This window comes from Medicago truncatula, chromosome 1 (assembly GCF_003473485.1).
Source record: "Medicago truncatula cultivar Jemalong A17 chromosome 1, MtrunA17r5.0-ANR, whole genome shotgun sequence".
Classification (NCBI taxonomy): domain Eukaryota; kingdom Viridiplantae; phylum Streptophyta; class Magnoliopsida; order Fabales; family Fabaceae; genus Medicago; species Medicago truncatula.
Window position 1 is genome coordinate 34,390,138 of NC_053042.1, and position 21,021 is coordinate 34,411,158.

At 30.6% G+C, this 21,021-nt stretch overlaps 1 protein-coding gene across 1 annotated transcript; it reads left to right on the plus strand.

The window, feature by feature from the left end:
• Nucleotides 1-16,072: 16,072 nt before the first annotated feature.
• On the plus strand, nt 16,073-20,202 carry LOC25484250 (protein CUP-SHAPED COTYLEDON 3). The gene is made up of 3 exons (XM_013613020.3): nt 16,073-16,404; nt 18,286-18,551; nt 19,538-20,202. Exons 1-3 carry the CDS (start codon nt 16,236-16,238, stop codon nt 19,928-19,930), a joined length of 828 nt encoding a protein of 275 aa, XP_013468474.1. The 5' UTR covers nt 16,073-16,235; the 3' UTR covers nt 19,931-20,202.
• Nucleotides 20,203-21,021: the final 819 nt, after the last annotated feature.

Sequence of the window (21,021 nt, forward strand, 5' to 3'; positions counted from 1 at the left end):
AATACAGAGGTTCCCGTTCATGCTAAAAAGATCTGAGCTACATAGGCTAATTGGCGAAATTTGATAAACAGTCGATAACTGTCTGCAGAGAATGTTAAAACATTTTGAATATACAAAATTTTCAATTTTCAAAAGTTCAATTCTAAAATGTAAATTTCATTTTGAATTAACTTCTAAGAAAAATAAAAATAAAAATAAAAAATGCCAAGATTTTTGAACTTGATTATGGGACTTAAATTTTAGAAGACATATTCACGTTTTTCAAGATTATACTTTCAAAATATATAAATAGTTTATGAAAAATAATTTTCTCAACGAATTTGTATATTTGAATGTATATTTTTAAAATAAAATGTTTTCTTACCCATCAAAAAAAGATAGGTAGAATTACTCATATTGAGTTGATATCAATCAAAATCATTCATAAATAATGAAAGATACGTGAATGATAAAATATTATGCAGAGTCCTTCAAAAAAAAAGTATTATGTAGAGTGAGGGTGTGTTAGAACATTAGGGTAGCAACCTTATTATTTAATTTTAGGTATACATATTTTTTTTTGGTTTTTCTATTAGATTTTTTAATTGGAGTTAATCTTTTCAGACACGAAATATGAATACATCTTTCAATCACAACTCAAACTTTTTTTTTGAAACGGCAAAATATTATTAACCAACAAGCACTAATAAGCTCGGGTGAAGAAAAAAAAACAAACAAAAAAAAATCGGTTGCCACACGTACATTAGCTCGAACAAAAACCCCTTAAAAACTACCCATAAACAATTGGAACAAACCAAAAGAGTGATGATGAAGGCATATACCTATGACAAACCACAAGCATACCCTTGCGTCACCACCAAACAGCCTATCCTGCTAAAGAACAGCCTAAACACCTTGTAAGAGACCAACAAGCACCTCCCAAACACAAGCAAAAACCTCCAAAAAGCTGCCCAGCAAGCACAACCAAATAGCGCTACAGAGAGCGGCCAGCAGAGCTATTAAAGGCCAACTAAAAATCGCAACTCAAACTTTGATTCATCAGATTGTGGAAATCTAACATCTTTTGCTAGAGTTCACCCCGTTAGTAAAGTATGCATCACCTTTATTCATCAAATTGTTATATTATGTACTTGTAAACATAGAGAATTAGCACCATCCACCTTCGACTCATACATGAATATAATTAATTTCGTTTTTGAGCAACCAAATTGTGTAAAAATCGTGTTTTTTTGAATATCAAAATACAAATATCCTATGTGATGATATATATGTTTATAGACTATGTGTGTTTGTTCTTGCGTTGGAAACCAAGGAGACATGCGTTTGAATAGAAGCTACAATTAGTAGCTTCTTTATTTTCACGGTGGATGACCTGAAACGTGTGTCAGCAACAAAAAAAAAAACGTGCATCTAAAAATAGACTATATCTCCCTTTCTTTTCCGATATAAATCTCTCCTATTTTTTATCTTCTATAATTTACACACATTTTAAAAATGAGCGTTGTTATATGTATCGAAGCATGTCAATCACTATCCTCGCAAACAAGTACATGTAACATTTTTAAAACAATAGTCAAACAATCAAAGTGTTATTATACATCTTCACGATATTTTTGTGATCCCGTTTTTCAATACATATATCATTATCCTTTAAAAATATAAATAAAAATCAAATGATACCATATTTGACATCAAAATGTTGATGCCAAAATATCATTTCTCATGACCAAATTGTAGTAAACCAGACTCTATAAAAGCGTATTTCCCTAATTTGTTGTTCCCTTTTAAAGTCCATCATCTTGAAGAAAAGATGAGGTTTAGCATGGGAATGGGGAGTTGTTTCCCACCATGGGAAAGTAGATTTTGACCACTTTGATTAAGGAGGAGTATAGATTTTATTGTGGTCTCTCATCACTAGATTATCATTTGACACTTTCTTGTACATCTCAAGTCTCAACTATGAATCCCTAAAAAAAAAAAAATCTCAACCATGAATAAAAACAACCCATGAAGGTAGATCTCAATTTTCAGATCTACGTGTACGATGGCAAAGTCGACGACATCGAGAGAACGACAAATCGCAGTTTTGAATCTACGCATAATGCAAGATATAACATAACATTGGGATTTCAAATATTGTTCATCTCTTTCAATTTACCGTAAGAATTCTAAAATTTTCCAGATAATTTAACTTCAACTTGTGTAAGATTAAGGTGGGAATTTGATCACAGTATACTCCCACACCTTCCGTTCCTTATGTCTTGATATTCCCCTTCATTATTTTTGGAAAGAAAATGAAAAAAAAATAAAATAGCATCCTTTTGTCTTGATATTCCCCTCCCATCTCCGGTTACTCCAAAAAAAATAGCATCATTTTGTGGTGATGATGGTTGCGTGAGAATAAGAGAGGTTGGAAGCAAATGCTTCTCTTTGGTGGTGGTGGTGGTGGTGGAGACATGGAAAAGAGAGGGGGTGGAAGATTAGTTGATTCCCGTGAAAAATACCAGAGCTAGAGGATGAATAAAATACAGGTAGATCATGATAAGACCAGTACACTACTTTAATCTAATGGTAAAAATTCAACTTTCCCATGATGGGAGAAAACATCACTGCCCTAGGCTAAATGCCACCTGAAGAAAAATATTGTGATTCTTAACCTATCCACGCATAGCTACTAGGTCTAGAAATACATGTAATGTAACGTCTCTTTCAAAAGCTTATTACACACACTTTGCAAATCCTGTCCCGTAGCCAAGATGCCTTTTCTGTCGGACGTTATATTTTAGATCTTTAGATCTTGTCGGATATAATTTGTCCCCAATGCTTTTTGATGAAAATTGTTCCATTACTATATACTTTATCTATTTCAAAGTTTTGGCTGTTTAATATTTTTTTGACATAAATTATGTTTATGCAAAATATAATTGATTTTCTTATTAGTTATTTTATATATTTTTATTTTCAATACAAAATGTATAAACAACTTTACATGTTTTCAAACATTGTTTCGTATAAAGTAAAATTACTTTTGATTGACAATATTTGTAAGAGTTGTGTTATTTGAACATCTAATTATATGACAACTTTTGTGACAACTAAAGTTTTACAAAGAAAACGAGAGATTGACACACAAATCAAAGCAATAGAGAGAAAAAGTAACAACATAATGTGAGAGAAAGTTGTCACAAAAGTTGTCAAAAAATGACTGTTCAAATATCATTTCTCTATTTTTAATACATTGTTGCATTTTTTTTTGGCTCATCACTCATTTACACTCTCTTCTAACTATTTTAAAAGCTTAAACAAACACGATAAAAACTATTTAAAATGGCTTTTCCTATTATATAGCATTCAAATGATTGTGAGTGTTGTGGAAACAAACAAAATTACAGAGCTTCTATATATGGACGAGATGGGTTTAAGCTCACCAACCTAATAATAATGCAAAAGCGCGATTGAAGAAAAAAAGAAGAAGTAATGTTCAATAATTTTATTTCTATAGTAGTTTTTGTTTCCAACCATCCTTTATACATTTTTCTCATAACCTTTTAATTAAACGTCTTCCTTAAAAGGATGAAAAACTCTTTGACAAAGAACATTTAAATGTTTTTTTTAATTTAAAAAAATTCAACATAATTCAACCCCTTTTTGTTTTTTTTTTTTTTTTAAAAATGGAAAAGTGAAATTTATTGAAAAAAGTAGAATTAGCACTTGACACATCTATCGGGGAGAAGTACAAGGGATTCTCGACCCATTAAACAATAACGCCTAAATCAAAAGACACCCGAGGGTTCAAAAAACACTAATAATAGGTAACTTTCTTCCTAGCTAAAAGCCACCTCCAATAGGTAACTTTGATATAAGCCACTATCTCATCTACAACGAGACTCTTATTTGAGAAGACAACGTTGTTTCTCGCCTCCCAAATCTTCCAAATGGTAGAATGCTAAATAATCATCAAACTTTTACCATGTTTAGAATTTAAAGAGGATGGGATGAAATGTTCAAAAAGAGAAATAACTGTTCTTGGCAAAATCACCCCAGTTCCTACCCATTTGAAAAATATGGCACTGAACTTTGCCAAAAAAATGACAAGTACAAACAAGATGATCCTCTTCCTCTAGATTTCCCGAACACCACACACAATCCGTCATCGTATCGCCGTGAAGGATTCCCCTTTTTGAGAGGTTTCCACAGGTTGGTAATTTATGAGGGAACAATTGCCAAGCAAAAGTTTAAACCTTAGTCGGCGCCAAATTAGCCAATTAGCTTTCTTGCCTCTTCTCAATCCCGCATTTAGATTGCTTTTGAAAAGTTTTTATTTTATTTTATTTATAAATACAAAAAATTTACCGAAATTTTTTCAGATTTGTCAAGATTCCAAATCCAAAAATCCTTCCCATCGCTCAATTGACAATCACCAATCAGCCCCCCAAGTCATCAAAAAGTAATTTCTCACATTCAAAGAAATTTCTCCGCCACAAAAAATCTCAACACCAAGACCCATCGACCATTCTCGCCATCTCATTAATAGAAGATTTTTTTTTATTTGTCATAGTAAATATCCTTGAAAACATTTCGCTTACCGGCAAATTTGTTACCCAAGGATCGCACCAAAAGGACGTAGCTTCCCCATTCTTTATCTTTTTCTTACCAAAATAAAAAAAAACCAATGTTGATCCACCACCTTACCTTTCCAAGATCACAAATGTCTTTCTACCATTGGAAATGTATACTTGGACTCCTTTCTTGAATAAAACAATAATGAGCTAAAATCACCATCTCTTTTTACATATTTTGCTTTCAAATTAAAATTTCCTTCGAAGTAGTTTTTTCCCCATTCAACAAATCACCATTTAGAGAGTAAGAATAAATTGAGAATTCTCTAATCTTTGACTCTCAGCCCCCCTTCCTTCTTAGGCTTACAAATATCCCACCCACTTCATCCACGAAAGTTTTTATGAAGACAAATATCCACCCGCCTTGATTGGAAGAATCATCAATACTTTCATCTTCCATTAGAACCACTTCAATTGATGAAATTGGCACCAAAGACTTAACTCCCCCCCTTTCCAATACGTTAAAACTAAAGTCAACTAAAAAAGTTTTGGTTTATTTTAAATAAATTTGGTATTACATGATACTCCCTCCGTCCAAAATTGTATGTCGCTTTAGGGAAAAAAATTTGTCCAAAATTATATGTCGCTTTACAATACCAATGCAACATTAATGATACTTTTCCTATTATAACCTTAACTATTTATTACTCTCTTCTTTCAATTCTTTCATTTATCTTTCCCATATTATTTATTAAGGATAATTTTGTAAAACAACTCATAATATCTCTTTCCATACAATATTAATTGCATTTCTTAATATGTGCAAAATGCTCAATACGTCATATAATTTGGGACGGAGGGAGTATAACATAAACTCTTAAATTTTGGGGCAGTCAATAACACACATTGAGAACCAGGCCAATGATGAGTTTAGCCTATCATATGCAAACAAATGGTGATACTAAAATGACTATTCAATCATTGGAACATTGTTAAGACTTAAGAGCTTGTATTGAAGAAGCTGATAAGAGGGAGAAGATTACTTCCCATGTAAATGTCAAGTCAATTAAAATATATTTATTTCCAGTTCTTTCAATATATTATTAGCAGCGGTAATATTTGAGGACTTAAAAAAGTACTAAAAAGTAAAAACTAAACTTAATTTTATTTTTTAAATTTAATAAACTTGAATCATATTTAATACTAATTATTGTGAATTTTGATTGTTATGTATGATCCATGTATAATTCAACTCTTAATGTACCCAATCATACTCTAGGCCTCTCTATACTTGATTGATAATGGTTATACTTTTTTTTTTTTTGACGGGGATGATGCTTATACTTGTAGAAATCAATTTCCTGCACTTTGAAGTTATCAGAGAAGATTCTTCGATGTTGTATCGTTATAATATCTTTTCTTAATTAAAACCTTTTTTCAAATCATACCAAATAATATTATTTAAATTGAAAGTGACATGAAGTCCTAAATTGTGTGTCTTTCTGACAGATCAGTTATCCATTTCAGAGAGCCATGGATCAATATTTTTGGTGGTCCGTGTAAAATTCCTTTTGATGGTGGACTTCCTTGCAATGTTGCCAAGCTAATAAAAGGCATGCTATGCTACATTTCCTTTTTGACAAAAGAGCTATGGCTAAAGATTCCAAAACTAGCTTTCTTCTTTTTCATAGATAACGATATTTCTATAGTTGTATTTAATTAGATACCACTAATAGAACTTGATCAAACATTTTATAATTATTTAATACTTATATAATCGGAGGAAACTTTCGAGCAAAGAAATTTTTTATTTGGCATTCGACGTAAAGATCAACTAATCTGAAAATCGATTTCATTATCCATTATTGAACTTAATTGAAGCAAGATCAAGTTTTTATATAAACTTGCCCAACATATAATTTGTTATCATCTAGAATCTAGAGGATTCCAAACACATTCATAGATCACAAACCTAAACCACTTAGGAGAATATAAAGTGTATATTATATATACACACTGAATGATTAATGAGCTGTATGTAAGGGCTATACCTCTAAAAAGAACTATTAGGATATACTAATAATCACACACTAATAGTGGACAAGGGTTACTTTTTGAACCCCAAGTACGAAACCGAAATTTCTTTTTGCTTGATTCTTTAAATGAAGATTATTATGAAGATTATAATGTCGGGAAAAAGTTTCTATAAAAAAATATGTTGGGAAAAAGTAATGGCCAGTTCATGATTTAATCAAGGAAACTGCAAAATTATATAAAAAAATGAAATACGATTCCTATCTTTCTAAAAGTGCTTCATGTAATCGTAGTGCAATTGATTGCCGTATTTATGGTTAAAGAAGTTTTTGATGAAACATTATCTTGATGATAGATAATATACACCATGACAGCATGATCTTGAAATCCTATATTCCATTGTTAAAAACTTATCCAATATCTAATATATGATTCTATACTCCCAGAAGCAGCTGTCACTAACACTATGCTAATTTGTCAATAAAGAAAGTGAAAGGAAGTAGACTTAAAAAAATAAGTATATAAGAAAGATTTATTATTTAAATGTGTACGTAAAAGTGAATTGAAATATAACAATATATTACGAGTGCCGCACATGAAATGAACACATGAGTAAGGAGAATGCCACATAGGCATGCTTGCTATTTGATACTGACTTGGCTATATTTATAGGGCCCACTTCAAATTAAATTGATTAATTAATCAATAAACATGTTTATCAATTTGATTAATTTAACAGTAAACAAATTGATTTATTGAGTTTGGTAAAAAAAACTAAAAATTAATTTAGTTAACGAAATAAAAGATATATATCTCATAATTATTTTTTTTAAAGATATATCTCGTAACCGTACCGTAGATGTTAAAATATGAGAGTAACATTTGATATGCTACAATGCAAGTTAAAACCCTCACTATAATTAGCGATGAGTTTCATCTTTAAAACCAAAATAATATAAGATGTATATTATTTTTAGAGATTAATGCTATGATAGATGCGTATGTATTTTTTTGAGAGAGTAGATGCATATGTATGTGCGTGTGAGAGAATGGTATACCTCCTTATATATCGATTTATTAGTCGCTAAATTCATTATATTGTTTTTGAAGGACTAAATTCATTATTTAATTTCTTTGAAAAAAAAAAACTTCATTATTTATTAATTTTATAGTATTCCTCATTTAATTAAAATTTTCTTTTTCAACATCTTTCCGTTATAAATACCATGAAGAGTAGTTTTAAAAATACACTCACTTTGTTTTCATATGAGAAAAAAAAATTTAGTTGTACCTAATCGATTATTTTACGATAAGTATGAGTTCTTTTTTTTAGTGGAACAAATATGAGGTTTGCTAGTTTTGTTTATTGTTCGAAACAAAATGGAGTATGTACTTCGTATTTATCCTCATAAAAATTATAAGTGAATATATGTGAATTCAAGAAGGATGATGTGAAGAAATGTCGTTCATACAACGAGGTATACGAGAGTATTTTGTTATTCTAGTGAATATTGTTGTCTTTTAAATCGTTGAAGGCACGAGTTTTGCTCTTGAATAATATGTTTATAGTTATGCATAAGTTGGACCAGATTACTAAGAATTTCACCTGTTCTTGTAACCGGAGGAATATGTGCAACCTCTTCACCATGATTGGTGATGGGTGAAGGCGTGGTAGGTTGTTTGTTCTTTCGAGTAGTATGGCAAACATTGGTGCTAGGACATAGATACTCTTTGGCCATCTTTGGAGGTTCAAGGTTTGGAGTGTTTTTTTGTCCATGTAGGATGAAGGAAACCTAATTCCCAAAGACGACCCCACTATTTTGGATAGACCGAGAAGGTCGACTAAACTGGAGCAAAGTTTTGTTTATGTTGACAATCCCTGGAAATGGAGGTACTTGTAGGCATTCTGATGCTCAAGTTAGGGTAAAAACAAAGAGTAAGAGGTAAAAAGTAGAAATAAGTGTGTAGATTGTGTTGTTGTGAGAGAAGATATATATGTAGTGTATCAAAGGATCCATTCAGGACTTAAGGAGGACCGTTACAAACGACATTCTTCAATGGTCTGGCTCTGTGGGAAGGTATTTAAGATGTTGAGATACTACAGAGTGCATGAATCCTATGTCCGGTAATTAAACCAAGTTTATGCTTAGTGTGATTTGGAGATGAGCCATGATGAGATGGACCCTTGGGTCTAGCCTGGAACAATAATATAGCTAAAAAAATATACAAATATAAAGGAGCTTTTACTATACACTCGTAAGGTGAAGTGTTCCAATACACTCGCTTCGTGTAACAATAAATTCACAATTCTTTTTTATAAAATAAAGAACTTTCATCGACATTTATATTTTAAAAAATATCAATTCCTTAATAAAAACATTGTTTCATTTTATTTTTTTGACAAAAAAAAACATTGTTTCATTGTTTCCTTAAAAATCATACTAAATATTTTACATTTTATCATAAAAAGTAATCAATATTCACTATTTATTAATGTAAATGTAAATGTAAATGATATAATTTTTTTTAAAACTATTAATTTAAAGTTCGAATATTTCAATATACAAATTAATTCAAATGTACACTAGAAATTTCCCAGACATATGATCCCATTATTGTAGGTTGCGATGTTGATATAACCACGCCGCACATGAAATGAACACATTACTTAGGCGCCGAGAATGCCACATAGGCATGCTTGCTATTTGATGCTAACTTGGCTATAGTTTATAGGGCCCGCTTAAAATTAAATTGATTAACTCATCAATAAATCATGTTTATCAATTTGATTAATTCAACAGTAAAAAAAGATTAATTTATTGATTTGATAAAAAAATTAAAAATTAATTTTGTGAACAAAATAAAATTTTTATTTCTTGTAATTAACATAGATGTTAAAATATAATAATAACATTTGATATGCTGGACACAAGTTAAAACACTGTAATTACCGATGAGTTTTATCTTTAAAACCAAAATAATATAAGGTATATATTATTTTTAGAGATTAAGGCTATGATAGATGCATATGTATGTGCGTGTGAGAAAATGGTATATCTCCTCATATAATGATTAATAGTCAGTTTATTAGTCATTAAATTCATCATATATTTTTGAAGGACTAAACTCATTATTTAATTTCTTTGAAAAAAACACTTCATTATTTAATCATATTAATTTTATAGCATTCCCTGTTTGATTCAAAAAGTAATGTTAAATTAGAATGTAGTTAGTTAACTTTATGAAAAATTTACACTAAAAAATGTGCTAATTTTTAATTATAATAATAGAAAATAGATTATATAGAAAATAATTGGTATGCATTGCTAGTATATTCTTTTTGGTATACATACATTAAAAACTACTATATCAAGTTTCATAAAATATGATTAAAATACATATGTTAGAAAATAAAAATTGCATTGACATCATATCAATTAATTTTAATTTAGTTTTTGTTTCAAATAGTGTAGAAGCAAATCTCACACACCAAGGAAACATGTTAGTTTGAAGTTGCCTTCGAACATTTAAATATGTCTCCATATTTTTACCATCGTAATTTATAGTTATAATAGACATGCAATCAAGAAAGAGCCAGCTGGGAATAAATTATTGGCCCTAAAGCTATAGGAGAGGAGTAACAAGCCGTCACTCAACATTCTCCTCGAGCCTTCGCCTAATATATAGTTCATCCAAACATCTTTGCAATCATTAATTTATTTTTATATTATTTTCTCATTTGGTAGGGATTGTCATTATGTTATTTTAGAATAATCTTCTACGTCATCTCCTTCCAATGACGTGTAATGTGTCCTAAATATGTGGTGCCTGGTTTCACGTGTCCTCCAGCGCATGCTCATCGTCCCGTTGATTTAGGATTTTTGACAAAAAAGTTAAATTCACTCTACAAGTTATCCTAAATCATCCATGCATGCTTCTTTTCACTTTCATCATGTTATTTTTTTGTTTCATAGAATTTAGCAAACCTTGGCTAATTTAATTATTAACAGCTACCCTACAATATATTAATGTATGTCTAGTTATAAAAAATTGACTCATACTCTATAAGGACGTGTGTTTAATTTTTAGTGGTAACGTTAAGACCTTGTTGGTGAACAATACGTGTGTTTAACTTTTAGTTTATAAATATCTTTTTTATAAAAGGTATGATTATCAACAATTATGAGCCTTCGAAAGAAGAAGAGATTCAATAAACAATGCAAGTTAAACAAATGGAAGGCAGAAGAAAGTTAGAATTTTCTCTTCAAAAGAGAGCCGTCAGATTTTGGAAAATATCAAACTTCTTTCTTTTTGGTGGTTTAAAACACATTTGACTGTTTATCATTATAAATTTTATGACTGCTGCCAGAACTTATTTTTATGCTTGGGGGCTGCCTAATGCTTTATTTTGTTTCAGACTATGATGAAATTATTGTCTATCCTCTTTTGCACACCTTATGCTAGAGGGATATGTCGTTCGGTTTAATATATTTCATTTTAATTTGTTAAAATAAAATAAAAAAACCAAGAATTAAACATATGTCGGGTCACAACATATTTCTACAACAAATTATACAACCGTCAGAGGACTATGATAAATGACAAAAATGTGTATCGGTTTCAAGCACATATTTTATTTTATTGAAATTAGTTCAACAAGGTAACCACAAATTGTGGTATGTCATTCAAGTAACAATTACTTAATTTAATTCATTTATAAATAATAGTTCTCACAAAATGACTAATAATCAAATACTTATTTTTCTAATCTTAAATCATAAAGATATGCAAGTAACAATTTTTAAGACCGTTACTTGCACCAAATCATATTTTACATCACTGCTCGTATTATCTGCTAATTATCATCACATCTCTTCGTGAATCATATTTTGAAATACTTGCACCAAATCTTAGCTGAGTTGTTAATAAGGTTCCATAATATTATTCATAAGAAAAACCTCATTCATAAGACATGGTCTTTAAATTCTAGACCACCATCATACTACTTCGACTGGAAACATGAAGCCTCGTTGAATTTTCTAATTAATAACTGACTTACTTAGAGAGAGTAATTCTCCCCCAAAAGACTCAAACATTGTTGTTTCTACCCACCTAGTCAGCTAAAATGTGTTAGTCTTTAACAAATAAATAAGGAGACAGAGATCACTCTTCCTTCTGTTTCTCGAAGGACTAAAACTATATGTGTCTTCTCCCATTCTACATGCTTTTGTAAGATGAATTTGGCGAATAAGTTTAGATTAGACGGAAACTTACAGTCCCGTTGTGAATTCGAACTCAAAACTCACACCAATACAAACTATAATGTGTGGAGTAAAGGAAAGTAGTAACCAATTTCAAAGTAAACACAAGCAACAACAATAATAACAACACTTAGACCTAATCTAATAATCAAAGTGAAAAGCTCAAAACCACAAGTAAAAGATAAAAGGAGAGAAGAGAGGAACAAACACACCAAAGATTGTTGACCCAGTTCGGTCCAACTTAACCTCATATGGGGTAGAGATTGATCTGTCCAATCCAGTATCAATGAGTTCTTACAAAGAGATACAAATGGGTTACAATAAATTATCTTCAACAAGTTCATAAAGAACAACCCTAATTTCTACCTATTTTCCCAATCTCACCAATATTGAACAAGAACTCAATGATTTTCACCCACCCAAGGTGTTTACAATGTTTCCCAACCCAAGAGAACTCTAATCAAATACCCTCAGCCCTAACATTACATCATTTGATTTCCCAAGTTTCTCTCTCTTCAAGCTCTCCTTCAAAATCTGCAAAGAACACTTATATAGCAGTCTTCAGCTGTCAAAATCGTGTCACGTTTTCCCAAATCGTGACACGTTTGGTGTGTACGACCCAAGGTTCAACCAACCTTATCTTGAAAACTTGCCCAGCAAACCGAAAATCGTGTCACGATTAGACACCCTGCAAAACATGCCCACTGCCTAGAAAATCGTGACACGCTTACTAAATCGTGTCACGATTCTTATCATTCTCAACTTCACAATTTTGAAGACATACACAACAAGTTCTATAAACATTGCTCGGTTATGATTTCATTAAAATAAAAGAAGCTTAATTACAATAACTTCAGAGATAATTTACAAAGAAAAAGACGTGAATTAAAAAACAAATTTATCAGGCCTTTTCTACTCTCTTAAATTAATCATTAGTTCAATTTAGCAATTATTTAATGGATCAGATGCACATTAGTGTAATCTCAAATTACATAATGGACACTGTTTCTCCATCAGGAACATAATTGGATGATTAATGACCACATTTTCCCTTTCAATAACCATCTAATCGTTTCTACAAAACTTCACTCTTGGGACCACATCGTTCACATTTCTTGCAATGCCAAAAAAGGGTCTCATCTGACTATGAAAACTCAAAAGTGACCAATTTTACAAGTAATCCTCGAATATTCTTCTTGTTTACATGCTACGTGGTTTTAACACTCATTTAATTATCATCCTTTGATTCTAAACCATAAAGATCAGCTCCATTGTAGGAATACATTTCAATATGTGTAAGAATTTTATGAATAATTATATGATTGATTAAATAGTTGAAGGTATCTTGACATTTAATTATTTGTATGATCAAATAGTTGAATGAAAGAGAGGCAGGGACCCTAGTGGTTCATCATCTGCCAAATATGCTCCCCCTAATTATTATCATTTATTAGATGATTCAAATTGTGACAAATATCCTTTTGTCCTCATCTAATATATTTGCACCTTCCATGCACTGAGAAACAAATTAATGAGGAAAGAAAAATCATATAATATAGAAACTAATTCAAATTTAGATAAGCTAGGTTAGAATACAACAAGGACACATTAATAATTGGGTCCTCAGCAGACCCCATATCAAAGAAATTCGCATACCCCACAACACGGATGGTTCCAAAATGTTATTCTGTGAGAGAAAATGAAGCATATCGGAAGTTTTATATATGATTGGCATTAAATTCTAGGAAATATTTTTGATACTTAATTAGATTTTGTTGGATATGGTACTATGTAGTTAAAATTAATTTTAAATTCTTTTTGGTGATGATCGAACTCAAAACCTCGTACACATTAACACTAAATCATTGAACATAAAGCCAAGTATTGCGACCACCAAAAATCGAACCCTAGGTAAACATAGTGGCGCGATGTTTTATCATTTAAAATAATTAAATATAAAAAAATATATGATATTAATTATTAATTCCAGCTATATATTAACATGAATTATTTTGTTTTGTTTTCTTTCTTAGAGGTGTCTATATTTTAGCGGGGCTCACGAAATTAATAAAATTAATGCATCAGGTGATTGTGAATTGAATCTTAATTGGGAAATCTGTTAATTATTTTAAATTTTATACTAGTGTGACATAGTTATACGCATATGGCTGCTCACCGACATCGATATATTATTAAAACAAACAGATAAAGCCAAGTGAGTACTTTGTTAAATGAAGCAAAGTTTACTAAATTATGCGCCACGATGACAGATTCAGCATGCAAAAAGATCCAATCTCAGAAAAACGTGATTTTGGGATGATTTACAAGTAAACACATTTTGATCATATGAATGCAAACAAATTAACTAATTAATTAATTAATGACTATGTGACGGGTCAAGTGAAATCAACTTATATAATTAAGAGGAGAGTTTAAGGAACTTGAATACCAAATTCTTTGTGGAGGCAGATAATTAAAGCGTAAAATCCTCCTCAGATAAGCTTAATTCAGATATTAAAAGAGATAAAATTGTGAATAGTACTTTAAGAAAATGGTGGTAGTACTTTAGTTACGGTGTATTTCAGATCATTAATTAATTAATTAATTAATTAATTACATGCATGCTGATTAATGAACTACTCCAACGAGAAAAACGTCGGATTACTGCCAATGAGGTCTCGTTGCTTGACATCTTGGAGACAGGATCCTTTTTTATAGATATTGTTAATGAACGTCATTAAGAAAAGGTAACAAAAATGACTATTATTTTCAAAATATTAACAAAAAAAATTATTAACAAATGACTAACTTCTAAATTTAAAGTAAACTTACGATTTTAAATATTAACACATAAAAAAAATTGACAGAAAAAGTTACATAGATAATGTTCTTGGTAAAAAGGGAATCCTTTATATTCAAAAAAGTATATAGGACACGTATTCTTGTTGCACAAGATAACGAGTAAATGATAACTTTATAACAATTAAATAAAAAGGGGTATTTTGGAGGGTTTCTTTAATAATTTCACATAGCTGAAAATAAATAGTCACAGCTTTTAGATACACACACCGTAGCATAAAAAAATTACACATAAATTCATCAAGTGTGACATTTTAAGGAATTAAACATTAGAGTAAATTAATCAACTGTTGCTTATGTGATATAACATATATATGGAGACCACTAAGAAAAATTAACAGACTAAATCTGAAAATGCTCTGGTATGGACCAGAAAATATTATATAGATTGGGTTTTGGCCCCTTTACTCTACCAAAAAAAAAAGTTTTATAGATGACTCTTACCATTTTTAATAATATCATTATTTTGTAGTTAAAAAAATATCATCATTTTCCGTGTGTGAAAATCCACTATTTTACTAAAAATAGGAAGAGGCCACCATTGATTAATTGCTAAAATAACTCATTAAATATCTATATGGTCATATGTGATTAAATGGTGGAGTATATGAGACTTTTTTAACACTGTATACATTTGTCAAAAAACACTGAATATACCAATAAATTCACTCTATAAATAATTCTATTTTTATGTAATTTCCTTGTTGCTTGAAACTTGAATACTATCATATTCTAACAAATTAAATTATGGAAAATACAGATATTTTTTATAAAACAGCAAAATTTATTCAACAACGCAAACGTTTGCACAAGAAGTACAAACGATAAAGAGAGAAGATACAATAAAAAGAGACATTAGACATGACAACATAACCCACCCCGCTCAGATCCGGCCGCCCACACCCCGAATGCAACGGCGAAAAGTAGATTTAACTAGATGTGGGTGCGGGGAAAGCCCACTTTTTAGTACGGGGCAGAGGATGCTTATACCCGCCCCACACCTACCCCCGAAAGAGTTTGGTGGCGGGGGCAGATACATAGAATCTTGGGCAGATCAATAAGGCTAAAACTCGTCCTGTCCCATTGCCATGCCTAAAAGACATTGTATATAGGCGGCACCCTCCCACAAAATACTTAGATAATCACAATTATAATTTGGACACACAATACTTATTATTTTAAAAATACATATTATTTAATTTATTACTCTCTCTGTTTTTTTTCATTTCAAATATATAAGTGTGTCCAAATATTACGTTTAAATAATTGTGACCAATAAATTACACCTATCATGCCCCTGCCCGAATAATACAGTAAAGAAATTTCAAAAGACATCTCTTACCATATAAATACACCCATCCTTTCTGCTATAATAATACCTTAATACAAGCAATCACTCAAAGCTAGCTTCAATTATATAGATTCTTATACTTTATATATATCCACACCTCTACCATATATATCCAAAATTTCAAAAATATATCTTCCTCTTTCTCTCCCTAGCTTACAAAATTAATTAATCATGGGTCTTAGAGATGTCGGTGCTTCACTTCCCCCTGGCTTTCGATTTTACCCCAGTGATGAAGAGTTGGTCCTTCATTACCTTTACAAAAAAATCACTAATGAGGATGTTCTTAAGGGTACCTTGGAGGAAATTGACTTGCATACTTGCGAGCCTTGGCAACTTCCTGGTATATATTATATTTATCATCATTTTCACTTCATCTCTTTAATTTTACTTTCCTTAATTAGAGAAATATTTTTAACAACTTTATTTATGTTTTGAGCCTTATATTTATTTATTTATGAGTTGAAACTTGAAATATATTTGCCTTTTTTAAAAAGAAACTTTGGAAAAAATGAAGAAGAAATAAATAAAGGTGCAAGTTCTTGCATATAACAGAAAGCATGAGATCATGAGAATGAGAATGAGAATGAGAGTGCAATAAAATAAAAGAGAAAATTGGTTATGGAGTTTTGCAGTTACGTTACGGTTAATAGTTTATTGTTCAGTTCTTCAATGATTAAGGCTAGTAATGGAAACTTCTTCATCAATATACTTGTCTCTTCCAATAAATAGTAAATCATTAAGGCTATAAAATAATTATTATATATAATATGGTACTATTTGATTATGCCTTTATACATAATTGCTTTTGTTTGTCAAAAAATATAATTGCTTTTGTCCTTTGTGAAGTTTGTACCTAGTTGTTTTTTCTGCTGTAAACGCGTCCCAAACACGTTTATTTTTATATCAAACAATATTATTATGATCTTTATGAAATTCAAACTATGAACATTCTAAATATTCTTCTTGCTTTTATTTGTTCATGTAATTTTCTACCATTTTCTTTATGCGGTTAAAACGGTTTAACTAAGTATTCTACTTTTGTGGTTAATTAATATTTTATCCTTTCACTTTCATGTGATTAATTATTACATATTTTTTTCAAACTTACTATTTTTCTCTATGTTTATCTTTCTATTTATCTTTAATCTTTGATTCCTGCATGTATCTAAGTCTATAATATTAAATACATACACATGACTGTACCATACAACATTGAAACATTGTTTTGGGCTTTTGCTTGTCATGAGCTCGTAAGGGAAAGCTTGTTGCATTCATTTGCTACTTCTTTTGTGATTGATAATTGAGGTTACTTCCATACCATGTCATAAATTTTAACATAAAATATATAACTAGAAATTATATTAATATATTTTTTTTTAGAGAAAAGAAATTATATTAATATATATTTACTCAATGTATTTAAAGTGTATACACTATCAAAGCAAAACAAAAATACACCGACCTGAATGTTAGTGTAAATTATTGTTTTGCTCTGAAAGTGTGCGACAATTAAACTTTACATAATATACACCATTATTTTTTTTAAAAATTATCGTTATTCTCTATCGGTAATTTTACATAGATAATCAACATTATCTTTAAGCATGCTTTGCGAATATTCTGTAAGGTGATTAATGCTTGTATCTTCTTCAACTAGTTTCTGAAATTAGACACAATCATGAAATTAATCAAAAATTAGCTTATGGAAATATTTCTAGTTAGTTCTAAGATAATTTGTGCTTTTTTTTTTTTTTGAGGGAATTTGTGCTTATTTTAGATTCGAATAAGCAATTTTTCATGTTAAATCAAACTCTTGTTTTTGTAAATGGGGTGAAACTGAAAAATACAAAGAGAACGGAATTACACATATATAGCAAAACACGTTTCAAAATTGAAACCCCAAAAATACCATGCTTAGGTCACTTTATCCGTCTCAATTAGAAACTTGAAAATTACATGTCATTTATGAACTAATTGACACGCTAATTAACGTGATCATCATACATAAACAAAACCAAATTATTTTTGTCATTATTGTCATAATTATTCTAATACGTACTTAGATACAATTAATTATTTACACACAATGATATTAGATTATATTCTTATCTATCTAACACCCTTGTTTTACCTACCTAAGTCACATGTTTTTCCATATGGTACCAAAAATTGACCTATTATCTCTCTCTATTCATGCATGCGTGCTTTTGTTTTTTTTCAGAGGTGGCTAAACTCAACGCAACTGAATGGTACTTCTTTAGCTTTCGTGACCGTAAATATGCCACAGGTTTTAGAACCAATAGGGCTACGACATCTGGATATTGGAAAGCAACAGGAAAGGATCGAACGGTGTTCGATCCAATCACACATGAGGTTGTAGGAATGAGGAAAACTCTAGTGTTCTATAGGAATAGAGCTCCAAATGGAATCAAAACAGGTTGGATCATGCATGAGTTTAGGTTGGAAACCCCACATATGCCACCTAAGGTACGTTTATTTTCACTTTTTCTTTAACTTTCAATCAATTTTCAAACGTGACAATGATAGGATATATCACGATTATTATCTTTTAGTTTACGCGTTTGCATAATGTAATTGCTACATAAGAATGTACGGGCTTGAATAATATGAAGCCTAAGGTTTGTGAGGGTGGTGAAGCTTTTTTTGGTTGCGGTCGGAGTTTAAACCTCAGACCTTGCGTATATTATGCATTGTTCCTACGAATTGAGTTAAGCTCACGAGGACATGGTGGTGAGGCTTTAATAAGAAGAGTCATTTATATGTGTATTTTTTTTCTTTCTAAACTCAATATGTGTAGTTTTTATTAGGTATAAATAAATTGGCTACCTAAGAAGCAAGTTGAAATCTTATTTTATTTTTCAAAAGAAATTAAAATGTCCATTTAGTAGTGTGAGGATCCACTAAAGCTAATGCGCTTTGATGAGAATTGAGAACTACTGAACTACTATTATATCTTGATGGAGATATTTTATTTTACTAGATCTAATGATTTAATTAATCAATTAAACATTAGTTCCATTTCAAAAAACATTAAAACATTAATTAAATATGATTGACTAATATTCCTATAAGTATAAAAAACATCAATGTAGAATAAATTCAAGTTTTCTTACAAGAATCTCTAATTAAGTTTTTTTAATAAACTTGACGTAGAAACAAAATTCAAGAGCTAGCTATTTAAAATAAGGTGAGAAAGTTGGAAGAGTGATTGGATTTAGCATCTTTTTGAGATAGAGGAAAACAATGTGTATGTGAGGACTTTTTTGGTCCAAATCTTAATTAAGAGATTTATTGTTGTCATTGATTGAATTGGATAGAATAGAATATTACATAAGTGGAAAAGAAATGATTCTCACGTATTTTAAGTGTGATGTTAAAGCTTCTTTAAAAATCTAGTTATTTTGGTTTCACATTTATTTTTGTTAATTAGTTCAAACTTTTGTTGATTACAGGAAGACTGGGTTTTGTGTAGAGTATTTCATAAAGGCAAGACAGAAAATAATGCCAAATTAAGTCCACAAGAAATGTATGAGACTATAGTCCCATCCCTAACCAACCAAACCATGCCAATTGGGTATAACCAATTTGCTTCATTCTCATCTTCAATGACAACCCATCATTGTCATTTAAATGAGAACCAAAATAATTCTTTGATGAATCTTCTTCAATTTTCTAAAGAAACAAACAACAATTGTAGTAGTGTTACTCAAATTAGTCCTAAATGTGATGATGGATATGGATATTTGTGGGACATGGATTTGGAAGATCATCATGATGGTGTGGCCTCATCAGACATGGAAGGAATGAGATTCCAGGTTGATAATAATAGCATGGTCTTGTTATAAAAAGTATGATGATGTGTACATATTATGTATATGGTTCTTATCTCTCAAGTTACGGAAATTTGTGGTTTTGTGATGTAATCATATATAGTGTTTGGCTTCAAAGGGCATGCCACGTGCTTGATTGGGATTATAGGTTTTTTTTTTTCTTTTAAGTTTTCAGTGTGATTGGTTAGGGTTTCATTTGGTTATTGGGAGGGGGTTATACACATTGATTAGCATTTGTAGGGGGTATTGATTATGATTATGATTATGATTATGATTCATTCGTGATATGTACATTTTGTTTTTCTATATATAATTAAGTGAACATTTCTTAAACGTTAGATAAACAAAAGAATGATTTGATGATGTTGATAAAGTACTGAATAGTATCAAAACATTATTCTGAAATTGGTTGGTTTATTAGCAAATTTAAGTCTAACTCTTGTTTGGTATTTTTTGGTGTTGTAATTATTTTGCTTGCTTGGAAAGTGGTTAATTAATTAACACCATTATTTTGTAACGAGTTGAATATCCCTTATACTCTATTAACAAATTGAATTGCGAGGATTTAGGTGAAACTCTCATGTCTACCATTTTTTTTAGTTCTTGATTGAATTAAATTACAAGGTGCACGTCGTTTATGAAGAACACGCATCACATTTGAGATTGAGCTAGTTCTATAACCAATATATAACAAAAAGGGTCAATGGAACCAATACATAACAAACAATGGAACGGAATCTCTGCTCCATTCCGCTCTATTACACCCTATTCCATTCTGTTCCGTCAAACAATGAGGTTTAACAAAAAATGGTCAATGGAATCTAATCGAAAGTACTGAATATTGGCATATGATCAAATGTGTCGATTCTAGACGCTTTATGTGCAAATACTTAACATCCAGACTTAAAGTTCACATCACGTACTCTGGTAATCCTACTCTTCATTGAGTTAACAAGATCAACCTTAACAGAATGAGGAAGCGATTGAATGGAGCAAAATCGGAATGGCCGAGGAGCTTGTTGGAGTGCTATGAGCATGTACATACACTGCAATCATCAACATAGGAACCATCCTTCAAATTTGTCTACGGATATGATGCAATGGTA